Genomic DNA, 17,998 nt, shown 5'->3' on the forward strand with positions numbered 1-17,998 from the left:
ACCTTTTACTTCAAAATATTTACACACAAAGGTTTAAGAGGTTAGGTTTTCCTTTATCCATTTCAGACTGAATAAACCAGAGTAATTTTCAGCTGTGACTACAAACTTACTTGGAAACGTCCCAGAGTGAAGCCTGCTGCTGGAGCGGGGGCTCTATTGCCTCCCTGAACAGTCTCTGGGCTCAGCGCTCTCCTCAACTGGGCGTCCAAATTACCCAGGGGTTGCTGGGACTGTGGAGTCACACAAACAGGGGATATAAGGATTACAAGGGAAGTGGAGGGAAGGAAAATGCTGTTGCATGAAACTCACAACTACAGCTGTCATACTCAGAGGAAGATTATTCCCTAATGAACAAATAGGGACATAATGGGCCTCACCTGACTTGGTCCAGGAAATGGGGGTACGTGCTCTGAGGGAGGGGTACTTGCTTGATCAAAACCAGTAGGTAAAGTCTAAAAGAAGATGAAAAAGAAAACAAAACTAGTATCACAATCAACAGCATCATCAGCTTCAGTTTTCCTTGGATGCTGTGAATTCCACTCACCTGTGCCCTGGGCTTAGTTGGAGGGGTCTGGATATGTCCTGCTGGGGTAACCCCCTGCCCTGGGGTGGAGGTAGGGCCTAAGACGCCCTGTACTCCAGAGGTGAGGGGAAGGTTAGATGGGGGCACCAGGGCTGCTCCAGGTGGAGGGGAAATAGTCCCAGTAGGAGGCGAGGCGGTGCCTGTGTTTTGGGAGGGCTCCATTGAGGCGGAGGAGCTGGCAGAGCTCTGGTCTTTAAAGAGGGACCGTAGCTTCTTATCTAGGGCTTGGATGTCATCCATACCAGGGGCCTTGGTCTGGGGCTCAGCCCCCTCCTGCTCCACTGGCTGGGGTTGGGGTTGGTTCTGGCTAGGCAAGGTGGGAGGTTGGGGCTGAGCAGAAATAGGCTGAGGCGTGTGCTGTGCTCCGTGGACGGACAAAGTCATAGGTTGAGAGGATGGAACAGCACTATTGACAGGCTGCTGCTCTGAGGCAGGTACGGTGCCAGTCGTACTGGGTGTGACACTAGCAACAGAGGAGACAGGGACAGCACTACTGCTCAGCTGAGGCCCAGCCACTGGAGGGACAGAGGCCTGTGAGTGCTGGATGGGCTGGGACACAGCTGGAGGAGAAATGGTGGAAGATGGGGGAGGGATGTTGGCAGCTGGTGCAAGCTGGGAGGGGGCTGTTTGGTGAGAGGACTGGGATGGTGGACTGTGATCGTTGGTGGCAGGAGCAGGGGTTTGGGATTGAGCTGATACAGGTGGGGGGGAAACCCTTCCAGTAGAGGGAGGTGGTAACGAGTTTGCAGTAGAAGTGACCGACACAGCAAGCTGAGTAGTGCTAGTGGTGGAAGCTATAGCTTCTGGAGGAGCCAGGACATGGTTGGAGTTTGGGAGTCCAGCCTGAGTGGATGGGACAGTGCTGGGTTCTGGCTCAGTAGCAGGGGGGCCGAGGGTGCTGCATCTCTCTAAACGCGAATGCCTCATCTCACTGAAGGCCTGCTGGAGAGTTCCAGATGGAGCTGACAGAGAGAGGCCCAGGGTCACAGGGACAGCTAGGAGAGATTTCAGAACGGAAATCAATTATAATGTGCAAGTAATTTCCACAGAAAAACAGAGGAAAAACAGAGTTCTCTAAGCATTATAAAACAGCCATAATGGTCAGTTGTAAAATGGTTCATAACTAGAAAAACCATGAACTTTTCTTACACTTTGCTTTATATTGTGCTAAATTAAAAAAAAATATTACCAGCAAGATATCCTGATTTTTTTTCCCCGAAAATAACTCTTCAACTGGGAAGGCATAAATATATAGGCCTAAGCTTTACTTTGTCAAAACAGAGGCAAGTGCATCAAAGTATTGAGAGGAACCAGCAAATACATGCATTTATGTATTCTGCTGCATTACTTTGGGAACAACAACTTTTGACTGAGGTAGGAGACATGCTGTTGATGTCCAACCATTACCATCTGCAGTGCATTTGCTTGCCTTTCAAATAATTTAATAATAAACATAGTTCTATATGCATTTTGCTTACACTGAAAGAACATTATCAATATCAGCATATTCCTGACTCGTAGCAGCCGTACTGTACAGATTCACTTGGGTAATGTTAAGATCAAAATGCTGCAAATTAATCTTCCTTTTTCATTGCACTACATTCTTATTACTGACCAAGATGGCTGCCTTGTTCTTATGTTCTGGAATGCTGTGTCATTAATCCACAGCCACTCTCAGATATTATGTACTCCTCCATGATTATTTCAAAATATGCCTGAATTGGATTACAATAATCCAATAATTCAAATCTAAGCCGTATTTAGCTGCAGAATACAATCCAGTGACATATTTAGAATGCATTCCACAGCTGTCAAACAAAGACTCCTCTCACCTGGGGCAGCTTCATCTCCAAAGGAGGTATTAGCAGAGGGAGGGCCGAAGAACTGCTCTTTAAGACGAGACTCGGGCACAGGGCTGACTATGAACCTACGCCCTGCTGAGTGCACCACCTGGGCAGCAAGGCTGGGAGAAATGCCTGGGGGAGAGGTCAACGGGAGGTCAGGTATGAGGCAGGAGTTGGATTTCATTAAAAGTAATAATTAAGTAGCTGGGCATTTAAGTATCATGTTTAGCTGAAGGTTGTTTACCTGGTAACATAGGAGTAGACAGTGCAGGCTGCTGCTGAAGTTCACTCATCTGTGGAGGGAGAAAATCGAAATGATACGTCTTCAGGTTTAATAAGTGAGGATTAGAATAGACAGTTTGGGTATTGTGCGACTAAGGTGCTGCAGTGTGTAGAACATACCTGAGTGAAGCCTTCCTTCATGCCCTCTCCTTTCTCATCAGCCATTTCTATGACCTCACGGACCTGTTCGATGAAGGACTCTCGCTCGCTCTCCAGGATGAACTCGCTCTCGACCTGAAGCGGAAAGGGGAAGATGTTCAATTACTGTAACTAAATATAGTTCATGTGAAGACTTTCCGTACTTTCTGTCTGAATATTAGTGCAGGGCATTGATATTGGTTGAGGTTACAGATACTGATATGGAAAATGTCCTTTGCACTTGTTTTTTTACGTGTAAATTAATATTTTGGCAAATATGAAACTGAAAGTTGGTACAAAAAATTGCAGGCATACAAGCAGGCAAACATGGGTTCTCTGAAGAATATATTTAATTTATTGTGACAATTAGCCAGTAAACAGCTGTAATATTTTGCATATGTTTTGATGGAATAAACTGGAGAATCACAATTACCATAATCTGTGCAATTTCCTCCGGATTATCACCATCTAGGTCAAATTTGAAGGTCACCATCTTCCTGTTGTGCGTTTCTAGCTGGCACTCGGCCACTCTGTCTCCTATGTTAGAAATCTGAAAAATATTCATTCATGTTAGAATACTCCATCAGCAGAGCTTCAGAAAGAATATGAATGAAATCATCAGTCCAGGTCCGTACATTGAGAACATTCAGCTTGGCTTTAGCAGTCTTCTCATGGCGAGATCGGCTGCGTACGGATCGCCGCTGGTGCCGTTTGAGTGAGCGCCCCTCGTGTCGGCCTCCTGATGTAGAGTTTCCATCATTGCCATCACTAAGACCTGAAGCGGCATCTGACAGGCAGCTGAAAGAGACATGGATCCTTTAAGTGAGATATCTGGCCAAGATGTGTGGTGCTGATGAAACCTGCCGTTTTTAATTATGTTCCTTCTAACCTTTCCACAGACGGTGGCACTAGTACAGGTCCTGCTGGCTGCTCCAAAGGTGTTGACTGAGGAACACTCACAGAGGCCTGAAACACAGACAACATAAATAAAACACTTCATTACAACCAAAAAAACAAACGGAAACTGCCATTACTATGGTTTGAGCATTAGAGTGTATTGAAATTAATGTGTTTTTGAGGGACTGAACACATACACCAGGGAACAGGACCATGTGAAACAAACAATTCACCCACACACATACACAACTGTTTTGTGCACTGGAGGGTACCTGCAGAATAGAGAGGCATGTAGCCTGATACAGGAAGTATAGATGCTCTGCGTTGATTGGAGGAGACAGGATAGGAGGGCTTGGCTCATTGGCCCAAGACTAATTGTCATGCAGGAATAAGCAGCATGCACAGGGGGAAAAAAAGGATAGCCATGCAACGTAGTAGTGAGTGAAAAGAAGAAATGGTTTTAGAAGAAGCTTGAAAATGAAAAAATAAATGGAGAGCCTAAAATTTGTGCTATAATATGATTTAACAAAACTATGAAATTCATGACTTAGGCACCTGTATATGCAACTATGTGTCTTAATATACAAATTACTTTGATCCTGCATCAGCATGAGCAGCGTAGGTGTGTGTCACCTGTAGTTGCAGAGCTCCAGGTTGTGCCTGTGGTAGAGTGCAGCTCTGAGGAGCAGTGCTGCTCTCTGGCTGCTGCTGCTGGAGGGGAACAGGCTGAGAGGATGGGGGCAACATCACCTGCTGGGTGGGCATCTAGAAGGATGAGAGGAACAAAGATGGAGAGGCACAAACAAGAGAAAATACGGAAGGTGAGGGGAGGAGAGAAAATGAACTTAAACACACATCCATGTTGGAATCCATACTACTTCTTGAAAACCCTGTTCCTCTCTAAACCATCCCTCTCTGTCATTCGCCCAGAGGCTTAAATCTTTCAAAGCTTTATACTGGCTCCACTCCAAAGCCACAGGCACTTACCTGCTGGATAGCATAGCTATATAAATCACACCAGTTACCAACTTGACAGTGAAGTTTATTAGAGCATTGCTCACTGAACACTTAATGTCAATTCTACAATGCATTTTAGAGACATGTCCATCACAGTGTACTTGCAAGGCTTATAATACTCTTGCATGACATATTTTTCTGTTCCATAGTCGTGAAAGCCTACCACAACTGAATTAAGGCTTACTGAAAATTTTGAAACAGGCCAGAACGACTGCGCGTCTGCCACACAATACTATTGTTAGACAGCAAGTTTATTTCTTTTGGGCAGAACATGTCACCAGAGAGGCTGTGGGCGTAGTTAGAACAGGTAACAGGCATAAGGGACATTTTATCTACCTGAGGGGGAAGCGATGGTTGGTAGTAACCTCCGTACTATAAGAAACAAAACACAACACAGGGTAAGCGAAGGAAAGTTGAAGATGGAGAGAGAAAGAAAAAAAAGAAAGGAAGTATAAGAGAACAGAGGCAGCCCCAAGCTGAGCATATAGGCTTACAGGACTAGACTACAATGTACCTGCTGAGGTGCCATTGGAGCAGACTGGGTGTTGGGAGCCTGCGGGACAACTGCGGTCGGCTGGACACCTTGCATCTGGGGCTGGACCTTATGTACCACAGTAATAAAAGAAGAGCACATGTAGAGAAGATGACAGAAAGAAGAAACTGAAAAGCAAATTGATGGATAATGTAATTCTATGAGCATGAAAGAAGTATAGCCAATAAGTGATTTTATTCTTGAGCACATGCACCAAGGGGAAATCATCTGCTTCTCTTCTTCAAAACAACTGATTATATCCTAATTTTCACATGACTCACCACCGGCATCTGCTGTTGTTGTAATTGGTCAGCTTGTGTCTGAGGGTATGACACCTGGGGCTGAAGCTGCTGACTGGGAGGAGAGCTGTAGGGCATCACAGACTGAGCAGGCTGAGCCTCAGGGAGGACAGAGGAACCTGGTGGTCTGTCTGCCATTTGAGTAGCTATAAGGAGGTGGGGCCAAAAAGGAAGAGGGGTACATTTGATGATGGGTTGCTAAGTGCACTCGCCTTCAAAAATCAAAGCATTCTGTCATCATGCAGTTGGCTGTAATAGCGTATTTGACTATATCATCTTTGATACAAACCTCCCCCAGCGTGCTGTGACTGTTGGTGCTGGTCAGCCTCAGGCTCCTCTGACTCCGGCTGGATGGGAGCCACACTCTGACCTTGAACTGGAGCTGGGACTTGCCCAGTCGACTGGGGGACATAAGGGACGCCCTGTGCCATGCCGGTCGGCTGGGCTGATTGAGGAGTGTTGTAGTTGGTGGTCTGAAGGCTCTGCTGAGATGCAGGCGGAGGAGCCGTCTGCTGACTGTGTTGTTGGCTTGGTTGTGGTGGGACATATGGAGCGGGCTGTTGCACTGCCTGGGGTGTCGGCTGAGGGGCCTCTGTGCTAGATTGCTGGCCTGGTTGCTGTTGCTGCTGTGATGGTAGTAATTGACCGTGCTGTTCTTCTTCTAGCCTCCTCTTCTCCTGCTCCTCTCGGACCTTCAATTCAATCAAAGGCAAATTTATTAATTCCTGAAGGATAATTACAGCACAATTACCTGCATCCTCCTGCTGAGGTAGGCACGTGAGCAAATATTAACCAGAAAAACATTAGATGCCATTATGTTGAGCAAGGACACACCTGCTGCCGCTGTGCTCTCTTGCGCCTGATAAGGGACACCCTGTCCTTTATGGCCTTGGCCATGGTCTTATGGTCACCTTCGCACACATAACCAGACTCAACCTGAAGCACAGAGATACATGAATTAGAACTCAGCAATGATTATGCAGAGATTGATTGAAGTTATAGCCCATTAGCTAATTTTCAACTTTTCATTTGATATTTTGTCTTTACCAGTGCCACCTATGAACTAGGTGTTGGATTTTTAATCTGAAGGTCTAATGACTGCAACATTTAAAGTTCAATTCACCATTTCCTGAGCCACATCTTCTGGCACGTCCTTGCTGAGGTCAAAGGAAAACTCAATAGCTTCGTTGTCTTTGTACTTTCCCTTGAGCTTCTTCACATCCTCAATTCTCAGCCACAACTTAATGGCCTCCATCTCTCCATCGTCCTCCTCTGCCAGCTCCACACGCACCCCCGTCTCCTCCTGGAAGAAGGCATGGTTCAGAAGGTCCTTGATGGAGTACCTAAGGAAAGGGAGACCGACAGTGAGCAAATGGAGAGAAACCCATGTAGGTGGTCCAACATCGCCCCTTTAAACCTACAGTTTAGTTTAGTTTGCTAAGACCCTTTAAACTGTAGATTTAAAGGGTCTTAGCAATATAGTATAACTGCATAAAATACAGACCTCTCATCCTTGTTCTGGCGAATACATCCCTCGATGATCTCCTTCACTTCAGGAATGGCCACCTTGTCGAAGCTGCCTGGCTTCACCCCCTACAGGAAACACAGAACACTGAATGAGAAAAGCTCTCCTTTTCTTCTAGCCTTTTCTTAATTTGGATGCTAGCCCATACCTTTTGATGTCCTTGCCTTTTCTGACAGACACTCTATGTCAGTACTGCAAACATAATCCTGTCATAGCCTTGATGAGTGGGATAATGACACCCTTGAACTAAGCAGTAACTTCCTTTTAATAGTGACAGTTTTGATTTGGAACATGTCTCTCAAGACACATATAGTATAATGTATAGTATGTGTATAGTAATATATAGTGCAATGGGTTGCTTCCATTCAATTTTATCTCCACACCAATCCATTCAAATAATGTTAAAAGTAAGATGTGTTCTCAGGCTGGTGGCAGTTAGACTGTAGCATGTCAAGTGGTGGGGAGAAGAGGGCGTAGGACAATGGAGGAGGCCTGGTGGTGAGTGATGGATTGAGCCGATGGCAGCAGGAGACTGCCTGGCGCTACAGAAACATGGAGGACTGGCTGAGAGCTGTAATGGCAGTCTAGGGAGAGCAACAGCACATCTCCTCAAGGAGTACAACTGTTAAACCAGAGCGTGTGACACTCTAAATGTAGGCTCAACACCACAATAGCACTTCATGTTTCCAGAGTGAGTCAACAGTGTTTGGTACTCTGTTCTATATACTATTTGTGGCACTAATCTGGAGGGTTTAATATTTAGCAGTGAAGTACAAAAAAACAAAACACATCCTGTGTCCAATCATATGGGAAATGTTTAAATGTTTATATCTTTAATTGCAGTTAATGATAAGCTGGGGATATCAGTATAGATTTCTAGGCCCATTTTGTAGATAAGACTCCTGGAACAGGTTCAACCTCTACATATCAATGAGACTTGTAGCAGATCATGAGTAATTGCAAGGATATGAATCATATCAGTGACTATGCATTTCAACAGTGAGCCAGTATGAGTTATTGTATGAATAATGTAATTACAAAACAATGTACTGAACTCCCACCAGTATGTGTCAGGTGTCTGGTTCAAACAACAAAGTCTATCAGGAAAAACCAACACCCAACTACCATATGACTTTTCCATTTATTTAAGCAGCATGTCACTTCAGCCTAAGCTTCAGGCATTCAGGCGTACACTGAAGAAGCATACACTGAAGAAGGCTGTAATGCTGAAATGTCTGTAGTGACATGCTGCTGAAATAAATTCAAAAGACGTTACATGAGTGCTGGTTTTTCCTGATAGAATTTGTTGTATGAATGTGTGTATGAGTGTGTGTTTTTCTATGACAGTTAGTGCCCTTCTGGCATTGTCATAACACTCAGTTATCAGCCGTTAAAAAAATAACAGGACTGTGCTAGCACATGCCCTTATCAATCATCCACGCCTCAGGTCTACATGCTTAACACATACACCATAAATCAGAAGGACAGAGCAAGAAAAACTGGATGAGGAGAGAGGGGAAGGGGCTCCCTGGTGTTAAATTACAATGTGTTTTCTCTTAAAGGTATGGTTAACTTTGTGGTTTATCATAAAGGGCGATGTCTGGAGGGCAAAAAGTAATGATCTGGGAGCTACAAGTATAAACTAAAGTTGAGAGGTGAAACAGAATAGCTGAAGACAGAAAGCTAATGTAGGCTTGATAAAGAGGTGTAGGCAGACAGGAGACTATAGCAGTTGTGCTATGTGAATAGGAAATTACTCCAGAGGGGGACACTAGCCTTCTCAGCAAACAGGAAGGGGTGAAGGCAGGGTGCAAGGGGTGACGTGGAGGGTTGAAGGGAACACTTACACTGGTAACTCTGCGGTAGATCTGTGCAGCATTCTGGCACTCTGAGTAAGGGTACTCTGAGGTGGCCATCTCCAGCATGCACATTCCAAAGGCATACACATCCACTGACTCGTCGTACTTCTCCTCATACATCTCAGGCGCCATGAACTCAGGGGTACCTTAAATCAAAACAACTATTCAGAACTCTCGAACTCCCTGACTGATTGAGTGGGCCTCTCACAACCCATTGCCCCTCTGCTCCTCCAACCCGTGAGGGGTTGAGGAAGAGGAGGATGAGGAAGAGTGACCAGCCTGTTGACATCTCCTGGAGAGTAGAACCTGTGAGAGGAGAGTTGGAAGAAAGAGAAAAAAGAGAAGAGGGGAAGGAAAGTAAAAAAGGGACAGAAAACAAAAAAGGAGGGGGAAGCTGGGCTCAGTTAGACTGCAGAGAAAAAGGCACGTGTTTGTCTGTGTAAGACCTTGACATTTTGGGACATAAGAAGGTCTATGTGAGGAAGTCGATGTACAGAACACACTCATTAGCCAAAACGAGTTAATTACAACCTTTCAATATCAGCTTAACAGTGAACCACTTGAGAATAACACCCAAGCCAGAATGCAGTTCAATTTGTTCAAAGGGATGCCAATGATCTTTGAATGAGAAATATGACTAGCTATGGAAGTAACTTGTGTCAAGACCTTACCTTGCAACCAAATAAAAACATACCCTTTTTTAACGCACTCACCTTTTGATGTGTGACTTACCATCTCTCCTTGACCTGCAGAGGGAAAGTGTTATGGTCAAGGCTGAGAGAAGCAGATCCCATAGCTAGTTACTGTGCTCAGCAGTGTGTGTCTGTACACCAACCTTGATCTATTAATGGATAACTTCTGCTTTCAATCTCAGGTCTTACACAGAAAAACTCAGTTGATTATTTGAATTGAATTGTTTTTGAAATGGAGGTGTGTCACAGCACACTGTCAGACTTACCAGGCCCATAAAAGTTCATACTTACTCAATGACCAGCAGTACCCTATTCATTCCATACAGCAGAATGGGGCACAGCTGAGGCTAGAGCCTACATTTTAAAAACATACCCGAGAATGTGAAAGATAAAAAACAAAAAAAAACAAAGGCAAAAGACTGGTAGAGAGAAAGGGGGGAGAACTCCCTGGACACAAAAGAGAGCAAAAAGATTCTGTTGTCCTGAAATATTTTAAAACACAGTAAGAGAGACGAACACTAGCAAAAAACCTGTTGAGGCAAACCCGTAGAAAGAGACGTTAAACATTATGGTATAATTGGCAAACAGACCACATATTTCCAAACCACAGAACAAAGACCAGTCTAAGACAGAAGAAGGGCATACCTTTAGCCCTGGCCAGGTTAGCCTGCAAGTATAAGGCATGACATCTATTATTATATTTATATTTAACAGTAAGAGAAATTTGAGGCGCTACTTACTTTCAGTAGGTGCCTGAAAAAAAACAACTTTCCCTTTTTGGAGAAACATAGAACAGAAAGATTCTGTACAGTGACTAAACTTAGACTTGCTGTGTGAGTGCAAAGAGAGAAAGTGGTTATCTGCCTAAGACTGCCACAATGTTTGGCCTCCGTTTGAGCTGTGGTTTGAGAGACAGCTGAAACGCTGTGGTCTGTTTTTGAACCACACTGTCAGAAAAACAAGTCAAAGGAAAATACCTTCTGTGAATACCACCATTTTCAGTACACACATAATAGCATGACCTTAAAAAAGCTACTGCCCCACTGCAGGAATGGGAGCAGGGAGCAGTGTTGACTTTGGAGCCGTACCTATGACACTCTTGGCGAAGGACGCGCGCTTAAGCGTGGCCAGTCCCAGGTCTCCTATCTTGACAGATCCTGTTGGGCCTGTGATGAAGATGTTGTCACACTTAAGGTCCCTGTGGATGATGGGAGGAGCCCGAGTATGGAGGAAGTGGAGCCCCTTGAGGATTTGTCTACACCAGCTGCGCAGCACTTTAATCTTCATCACCTTGAACCGCTTCAGATATCTAAAGGAGAAAAACAAAGAACCAGGACTCTAAATCATCAGTTTCACATAACATCTTATGTAAAATTCAGTTTCTTTTACAGAGATTCTGGGGTAAAGGAGGAAAAAAATGTAATTATAATAATTGGGATAATCATTTTTTCCATAATCGTGCAGCCCTAACGGACATTATACCTATGTGTCCTGTATTCTTGTAGGTCTGTGTTTTAGAGTTTGGGACTCACGTTTTGAGTGTGCCAGAAGTCATGAGTTCAGTGACCAGTACAATGCACTTCCTGCCTTTAGAGGGACCCTCCCAGGAGTCATAAAATCGGACAATGTTGGGATGCTGCAGTCCCTTCAACATCCCCGCTTCCTCCTTGAAGCGCTGCCGCTCCGACTTGGACAGTTTACGATCCTGCAGGTGACAGAAAGAAAATATTTTATTATTTCAAGTTCACTGTATATAGTGGTATTCATATGCTGAATAATTAAGATTAATAAAGAGGTTCTAATTACTGGCAGTAACGTCAGGATTTGGGGTTAGGGTTAGTTTCAATATTAATCTCTTTAGCATTTTGCCAGAAGAGAAGAACCAGAAAGACCTGTCAGTTAGCATCTGAATGTGTCCACTGATAAAAAAGACCGCTATTTTAATCTACAGGCTTCTTGACTCCCCAGTTTTGAGCAAGAGAAAAGTAAGCTACCTTAAGGTTTGAAATTTCATTAAAATGTCTTTGACCAGTTCAACAAACAGGGTAGTGCAATATACAGTGTCTTCAGCACACAAAGATGCATGCACACTCAGACACACGTGCACATACAGTCTGGGGATAGGGACGTGGCCCTGTTTTCTGTGGCGCAGGGCTGTGAAATGAGAGGAATGTGTCTGGCTTTGGCCTAGTTTCCCAAAAAGAGAACTGAAAAGAGAAAGAGCCACAGTATAACGGAAAAGGAGAGAAAACTAGTAGAGACTATGCAAAACAAATGCACAATAAGTCAGGTCTTCAAAACTAACTGTCCACTTCACAAAGTAACCTCTTTACTATTTACTACACAACACATGGGCTGCACTCATCTCAACAGTTACACGCTACTCCGACACAAACCGTTACTGGTATGAGGGTGACGGCAAAACTATTACACTGTTGTTACTAAGTTCACTAAGGCCTATAATCTAAACAGAGCTTTCTATGTCTGATATGGGTCAACAAATGCCTGGCAACTGAAGGGTTTAACAATGAATCATAGCAACATAAATGCAAACCTGATAGCATTGTGTGTCTGCTGGGATTTAACACTCCATAAATTGACCAGTGCAAAAATAAGCAATGGCAATAACACCTGTTAGATGTAGGTCTATGTACTAACAAAAAATATTGGAGTGTGTAGAGTCATCTTCCTTTCCACCCTTCTCAAGTTGCCTGAGCAATTCCTGGCGTGACCTACATTTGCACCATGACTTACTATAGAGCAGCCAACCCACCAGTCAGCCAAGCCCAGTGAAAATCCCCCAGCCAAAGACATAGCGACACAGCCAGATGAAAACCTCCCTTCACCCGGAGACCTGGCAACTGGCCAGGTTGTCCAGGAACTTCAGCCCATTGTGAGTGGAGAGCAAGTGTGTGTGTGCATGTGTGAGAGAGTGTGAGAGAGATAGAAAACTTTCCACTGACTGACATCACTTGAAGAAAAAGATAATGAAGAAGCTTACTGAAGTCTTGGCTGGAGTATTTTGAGGTTATACGTTGAATGTTTGCAATCCCAGGGGGCAACTTAGGGCAGTCAAACGGATGAGTGGAGGGGAAACGTGGAGGCAATTTGGAGGAAGGGAAGACACAGAATGAGGAAGCAATGTCAGAGAGTAGGGGGTGAGGGGTGACGGGGCAAGTTAAGGAGGATCCACCATGCACTTGGGCCAACTGACCTACTTTTCAGAGTATTTATCTAATAGGCCAGTGGTTCCCCTTTCTCTTTCTGCACACCATGTGGAAACAGTCATGCAAAACATCCACGGCAGCATTCTTAGCCACAAGCCCTGGGTCTGGAATTGGGGCGGGGTAGTCATGGGAGCTCCTACCCTAGTTTGTACAGCACCCCAACCCCAAAAACACCAAACTACTGTATTATTGAGAGCATTTCTACTGGAGCCACACAGCCACCTTGCTCCCTAGTTGATGCAAAACTAATGTCTTGTCTACTACAAGTAAATATTAGTTGTCAAACCCTTTTACCAGTAGCTAATTTGAGGGAGATTTTAATGTGAACCTTTCCTCAATTATTTTGGCCAGTGAAATATGATGTGCGAGTGAGTGAGCGAGATCAGTGTTTCCCAGTATTTGGGGCTCATCAGCGGTCCCAAATAACAAGGGTCCAAGTCAATGGTACGGTGGGTCGATTGATCACGTTCACTGGCCCACACAAGTACCACCAAACCCCTTTTCAGAGCCAGGAAAAACCCTGCCCATCAATGAGGTCTCCTTCTAATCTCCAAAGCAAAACCCAACCACCCTAGTATGAACAGAGAAACTCTTTTACCTCATGTGAGTTCACTAGTGGATCAGATGAGAGTTCAGTAAACACACAACACTAAGCTCACGTGAAGGGCCTTATCTTTAAGTCTGCAACTCTAGCCTAGTAAACACTCACGTGTGTATAGGCTTATTTGGACACGGTCACAATTATAGAAATAAGAAATACTGTTGAGTTTCTTTTCCCATAAGGATAATGAACCATGTCTAATAGTATCTCTATGAATCACTTTATAAAGAGCCAGCACTGACTAATCACATAGCTCTTCATGAAACACAACTCACAAAGTCCACAGGACCCAGAGTCTAAACTCACCGGTCCTTCCAGGAATTTACAATCTTGCAATCACAAGACACACGTCACACTCCCTTTGAATGTCACTTGAAAGAGTTCTGTGCCCTGTGCCACGTCCTGCCCCTACTATCACTGGGAGCAGTGCCTGGCAGCCTCTGGTACATTCACAAATCCTGAGCAGAGCGGCACAATATCTGTCACTCACTGAGCAATGGAGGAGAAACATAAAACGCAGAAACAATATCCGTCATTACCATTTGGGCCATCCACCAAAGACTGACTCTCACTGCCCTCAAAAATTATTTTCCTCTCTTTCATTTCCTTTCCTTTAAATAAGAAACAAAAAGACTGAAGGGCAAGACGGCACAGGGAGGGAAGGAATAAGGAGTCGAAGCCATTTCAGACTTGTGCCAACATCATCTAAATACCATTTTGAGGGTGGGGCTATAAAAGTCTATAAAATAGACAATCCAAACTGGTGGCTGCAGATGAGTCACAGCAGCTCCGTCTGACACAGTGGGAATGAGTCAGCTCATTAAATATCTGTGTTGCCACCACTGCCTCTGCCACATATCATACCCTGGGGCTACCATGATGCATTGCCCTTGTGGAGTCTCTGAATGTGACAAAGTGAAAGAAAGACTCGTGAGTGAATGAGAAAAATATGCTGATGTATAGGAGGACAAAATAGTGCAAATGTATGAGAGTGAGTGAGAGAATGATGCAGAAGTCTTAAATGTAATGTTTTATACTGACTGGAGATTAAAAATGAACTGTCACATAAATCAGCCTCAACCCTTTGAATTCCTAACCCACTCTGCAGAGTCAGCACAGTAGCTATATGGCTCTGGCAAGCAGTTTCAAAGCTCATTTCAAAATCATATGATCCAATTGCTCAGTTCAGAGGCAGCCCCTCTCAGTAAGCTAATACATAGGCTAATTATATGAGGTAAGCATTGTCCATTCAATGCAGGTGGATGTTAAACAAGCTATCCAGGTTAAAGCCTGACCCTAAAGGCACAAACTATAGATTAGCTATCTATAAGATATCTATAAAATAGCTCAGCGATCAAAAAGCAGTTCTGAGGCTTCCCTTCAAATGCTAAACAAGCACGTAATTTGTGATAAGCTGCAACCAGCTAGGCGCTTTGTGAACAACCAGGCAGGCCAGGACGTTTGGAGGGGAAATCCAGATCAGGTTGGGGGGGTGGGGGGGGTTGCTCATGAAAGGAACTCCTATTCAGTTGTAGCCACCAAGCATACTGCTTGACATTTGCCAACAGCAGGCTTCTCTCTCTCTCTTTCTCTCTGGCCTACATACACATAGGCAGAGAGAGAGAATTCAGTGTATTCAGTCAGTTTTGACAAATATTCATTTTAATGATGATCAATGCCCAACAACGGGTGACCATTTCATAAATTTGCATGCCTTCTCTGTACGGTGTCACCCCCAGCATGCACATTCGAGAATTAGGCTAAAACCGTTTAAAAGAGTGTAGGTCTACATGTTTTGGGGGAAGCCAGCATGCATGAAAAAAAAAATGGTAGTGCTAAATTGACTCAGGATTAGAACCAGGGATCTCTGGTGTGGCAAACCTGCACTTTAACAAGCTAAACTCAAAATGATGCAGCAAACGGGCGCATAGAGTATTTATAGCTGTGTCCCACAATGATACATGTGCAGTACAAATTTTTGGGAGTGACCGACCAACCAACACAGTGACTTATACTAGCTGCTGGTCACAGCTAAAAAGATACAACTAAACATGGATTGGATAGGAGACATTTACCTCTGTCTCTCTCAGAGCTCCATGCTTGTTAAGGAGAGCGAGAGTTGTGGTCTCACAACATGATCTAAACAACCAAACAGCCTGTGGTGTTTTCACCTACTGTGCACTGTCAGTCAGATCTAATGCCAGTAAACTACAGTATAGCCAACATGGAAGAGAACATACTGCTTCCAGGCAAAGGCCATCATAAATAACCCAATGCACCTAAAATAGACTGAGTGAGACAGGCTGTGGTCATGCCAAGGGCTGGCTCTGTCAGGTCCCTGCTCTGAGGATGACACCGAGGGCTACATGGAGCCCTCTGGGTAACATTGGTTGGGATCTGGATCATGGCGGATGGGCCCGAAAGCCAAGAAGTAGGGACTTTTGAGGCCGATACCAATATCCAGTCTTTTCCCACTAATAGCCATTTTGTAAGAATGTTAGTACAAATGCAGGCTCAAAACAGGTTATGCTTTTCAGACTTACTGTTTTTAAAACAAAAAAAACATGTTAATTATTAACATTATCTTGTTGCTAATCTGACAGTTGTATTAAGTGACACAGTCCTAGAATAAAAGGTCACAAAATTGCCATTTCCACAATCGTCCAAATATCAGCCGATACCGATAGTCTGCCTATATGTCGGTGCATCCCTACCAAGAAGGCATGTTAGACATAAACCAGTCTCCCCAATCAATAACAGTTTTCTAGTAAAAAACTCCCCAAATACTAGTTAACTTCTAGCGTCAAGTTAGTTTTTTCATCTCCATAAAAAAAGCCAAGACTGTGATACAGCCTTCATGGATGGATTGTAGGCAAAAGCCACATTATCATTACCATTTGCTAATTAATTTTAAACAAGTTAAAAGAAGCTGTCCTGATCTGAATACTCGTTTGTCTTTAGGACTGCCCTGACACATGACCACAGAAGTCAAAGACCACTGGAGTAGAGTATTCTGCGAGCCAAGATGTCTTCCAGAGACAGGTGACAGACTGAGGTCATCTCACACACCATCTGTCAGTATGAATGTCCATCTGATTTGAATGGTGTATAAGAAAACTCACATACTTGTCAACCCACAGATAATGTGGGTGTGTATGTGGTGTATAATACAGACGGCGTTTTCCCACTGTAGCTGCTTTATTTTAGAGGTACACATAATGGTCGATGAAAGACTGCATTGCGCAGTGCAGACATCAACAGCAGAGTTTATCAGGTCATATCAAGCGAAGGAAAGGATAATTTCTGCTCACAGAAAATAATGCCATGCTTCTCATGTACTCATGGCTGATGGAAGCTCAAGTCAGCTATGAAACTGGTTCAGCTAGCTAAAGGCAAGGCACTCACAAATTTGTTTAACTTCACTAGGCCACATTAGACTTTAGATGAAGTCATGCTTTTACTTTACACAAAACACACAAGGAAGCAGCTCTCCAATCACTGCCTCTTTTGATGAACAAGGAGCCTCTTTACACAGAGGGAAAAAACACTTGATATCACTTCAGATTTTGATAACAGACTTACCAAACCACATGGAAAAGCTCTTGATTGTAAGCAAGCCAGGAAACATCTAATCTGGTTTAAGCAACATTGCAACATGCCTGATAATAAGAAGGTAGAGAAGGCTTTCATTACCTCCGTGGTCACTTCCCTAAAGCCATAAATAACAAATGGGGTGGCTTTCAGTCAGAAGTAGATAAAATCTAACCTAATGCATTCCAGAAGATCCAGTGTTTACCACACATAGACTTTACTTTGTCGGGGCCGCCCAGGTATATTAACAGCTGCCAAAGTATATTTGGCGACCCATTTTAGCATTATTTATTTTTATTTTTTTATCCGTCCGAGAGAACGACGCCATCCGCGATCGATTAACTAGTGGACAATCTCCCCTCGCTCTACCCTCCAGGGTTTCCCACACAAAGAAAATTTGTGGCGGGCCGCCACAATATCAGCACTGACCGCCACAAATTTTCTTTTTTTTCACTATTTAATTGTAGAACTGCGTGTAGCGCATTGATTCACTCAGCCCCTAATTGCTCCACATCTCTCTCTCTCTCTCTCTCGCTTGCTCTCTCTGTTGCTCCCCCCCTCTCTCTCTCTGTTGCTTGGTCTGTCTCTCTCTCTCTCCGGACCCCTCTGTTCGCCTCCCACTGCACACGCGTGAGGGATATTTTTTTGCATGCCAAGAAGACGGCCAACTGAATTCCCGAAAAGAAGAACTAAAAGTTAATGTTACTCGGAACACAGCTGAGTTTCCGAGTTTAGCACGCTGTATAGCCTAGCTGCTAGTCAGTGGACTGATATCGTTAATATTAACTTTTTAACTTTGACTCTGAATGCTTGCTCCCTCAATCCAGATTAATATTGAACAATATTTTCAGAGTAGGAAAAGGACTCGTCCTGAGGAGGAGCAGGGACAGTTTGGACCAGAGGAGCTGCTG

The 17,998-nt window shown here is 44.1% G+C and overlaps 1 protein-coding gene across 1 annotated transcript in view; it reads right to left on the reverse strand.

Moving 5' to 3' along the window:
• LOC139659426 (serine/threonine-protein kinase WNK1-like) overlaps window positions 1-17,998 on the reverse strand; it is a 31,668-nt gene that overhangs the window by 5,204 nt on the left and 8,466 nt on the right. The window contains exons 3-22 of the mRNA XM_071537699.1: window positions 11,201-11,373; window positions 10,757-10,977; window positions 8,965-9,122; window positions 7,097-7,185; window positions 6,716-6,935; window positions 6,427-6,528; window positions 5,882-6,284; window positions 5,575-5,738; window positions 5,276-5,362; window positions 5,098-5,133; window positions 4,378-4,509; window positions 3,737-3,813; window positions 3,483-3,645; window positions 3,281-3,397; window positions 2,830-2,943; window positions 2,672-2,720; window positions 2,416-2,559; window positions 545-1,578; window positions 378-452; window positions 111-230 (exon numbers count right to left, since the gene is read on the reverse strand). Of these exons, the coding sequence (XP_071393800.1) occupies window positions 111-230; window positions 378-452; window positions 545-1,578; window positions 2,416-2,559; window positions 2,672-2,720; window positions 2,830-2,943; window positions 3,281-3,397; window positions 3,483-3,645; window positions 3,737-3,813; window positions 4,378-4,509; window positions 5,098-5,133; window positions 5,276-5,362; window positions 5,575-5,738; window positions 5,882-6,284; window positions 6,427-6,528; window positions 6,716-6,935; window positions 7,097-7,185; window positions 8,965-9,122; window positions 10,757-10,977; window positions 11,201-11,373 (3,678 nt within the window). The remainder of the gene's footprint in view (window positions 1-110; window positions 231-377; window positions 453-544; window positions 1,579-2,415; window positions 2,560-2,671; window positions 2,721-2,829; window positions 2,944-3,280; window positions 3,398-3,482; window positions 3,646-3,736; window positions 3,814-4,377; window positions 4,510-5,097; window positions 5,134-5,275; window positions 5,363-5,574; window positions 5,739-5,881; window positions 6,285-6,426; window positions 6,529-6,715; window positions 6,936-7,096; window positions 7,186-8,964; window positions 9,123-10,756; window positions 10,978-11,200; window positions 11,374-17,998) is intronic.

Source organism: Centroberyx affinis, unplaced genomic scaffold, assembly GCF_046629955.1.
Source record: "Centroberyx affinis isolate AG114_WGS23_722 - 3 ecotype Tasmania unplaced genomic scaffold, CSIRO-AGI_Caff_v1 ptg003110l_1, whole genome shotgun sequence".
In the NCBI taxonomy this organism is placed as follows: domain Eukaryota; kingdom Metazoa; phylum Chordata; class Actinopteri; order Beryciformes; family Berycidae; genus Centroberyx; species Centroberyx affinis.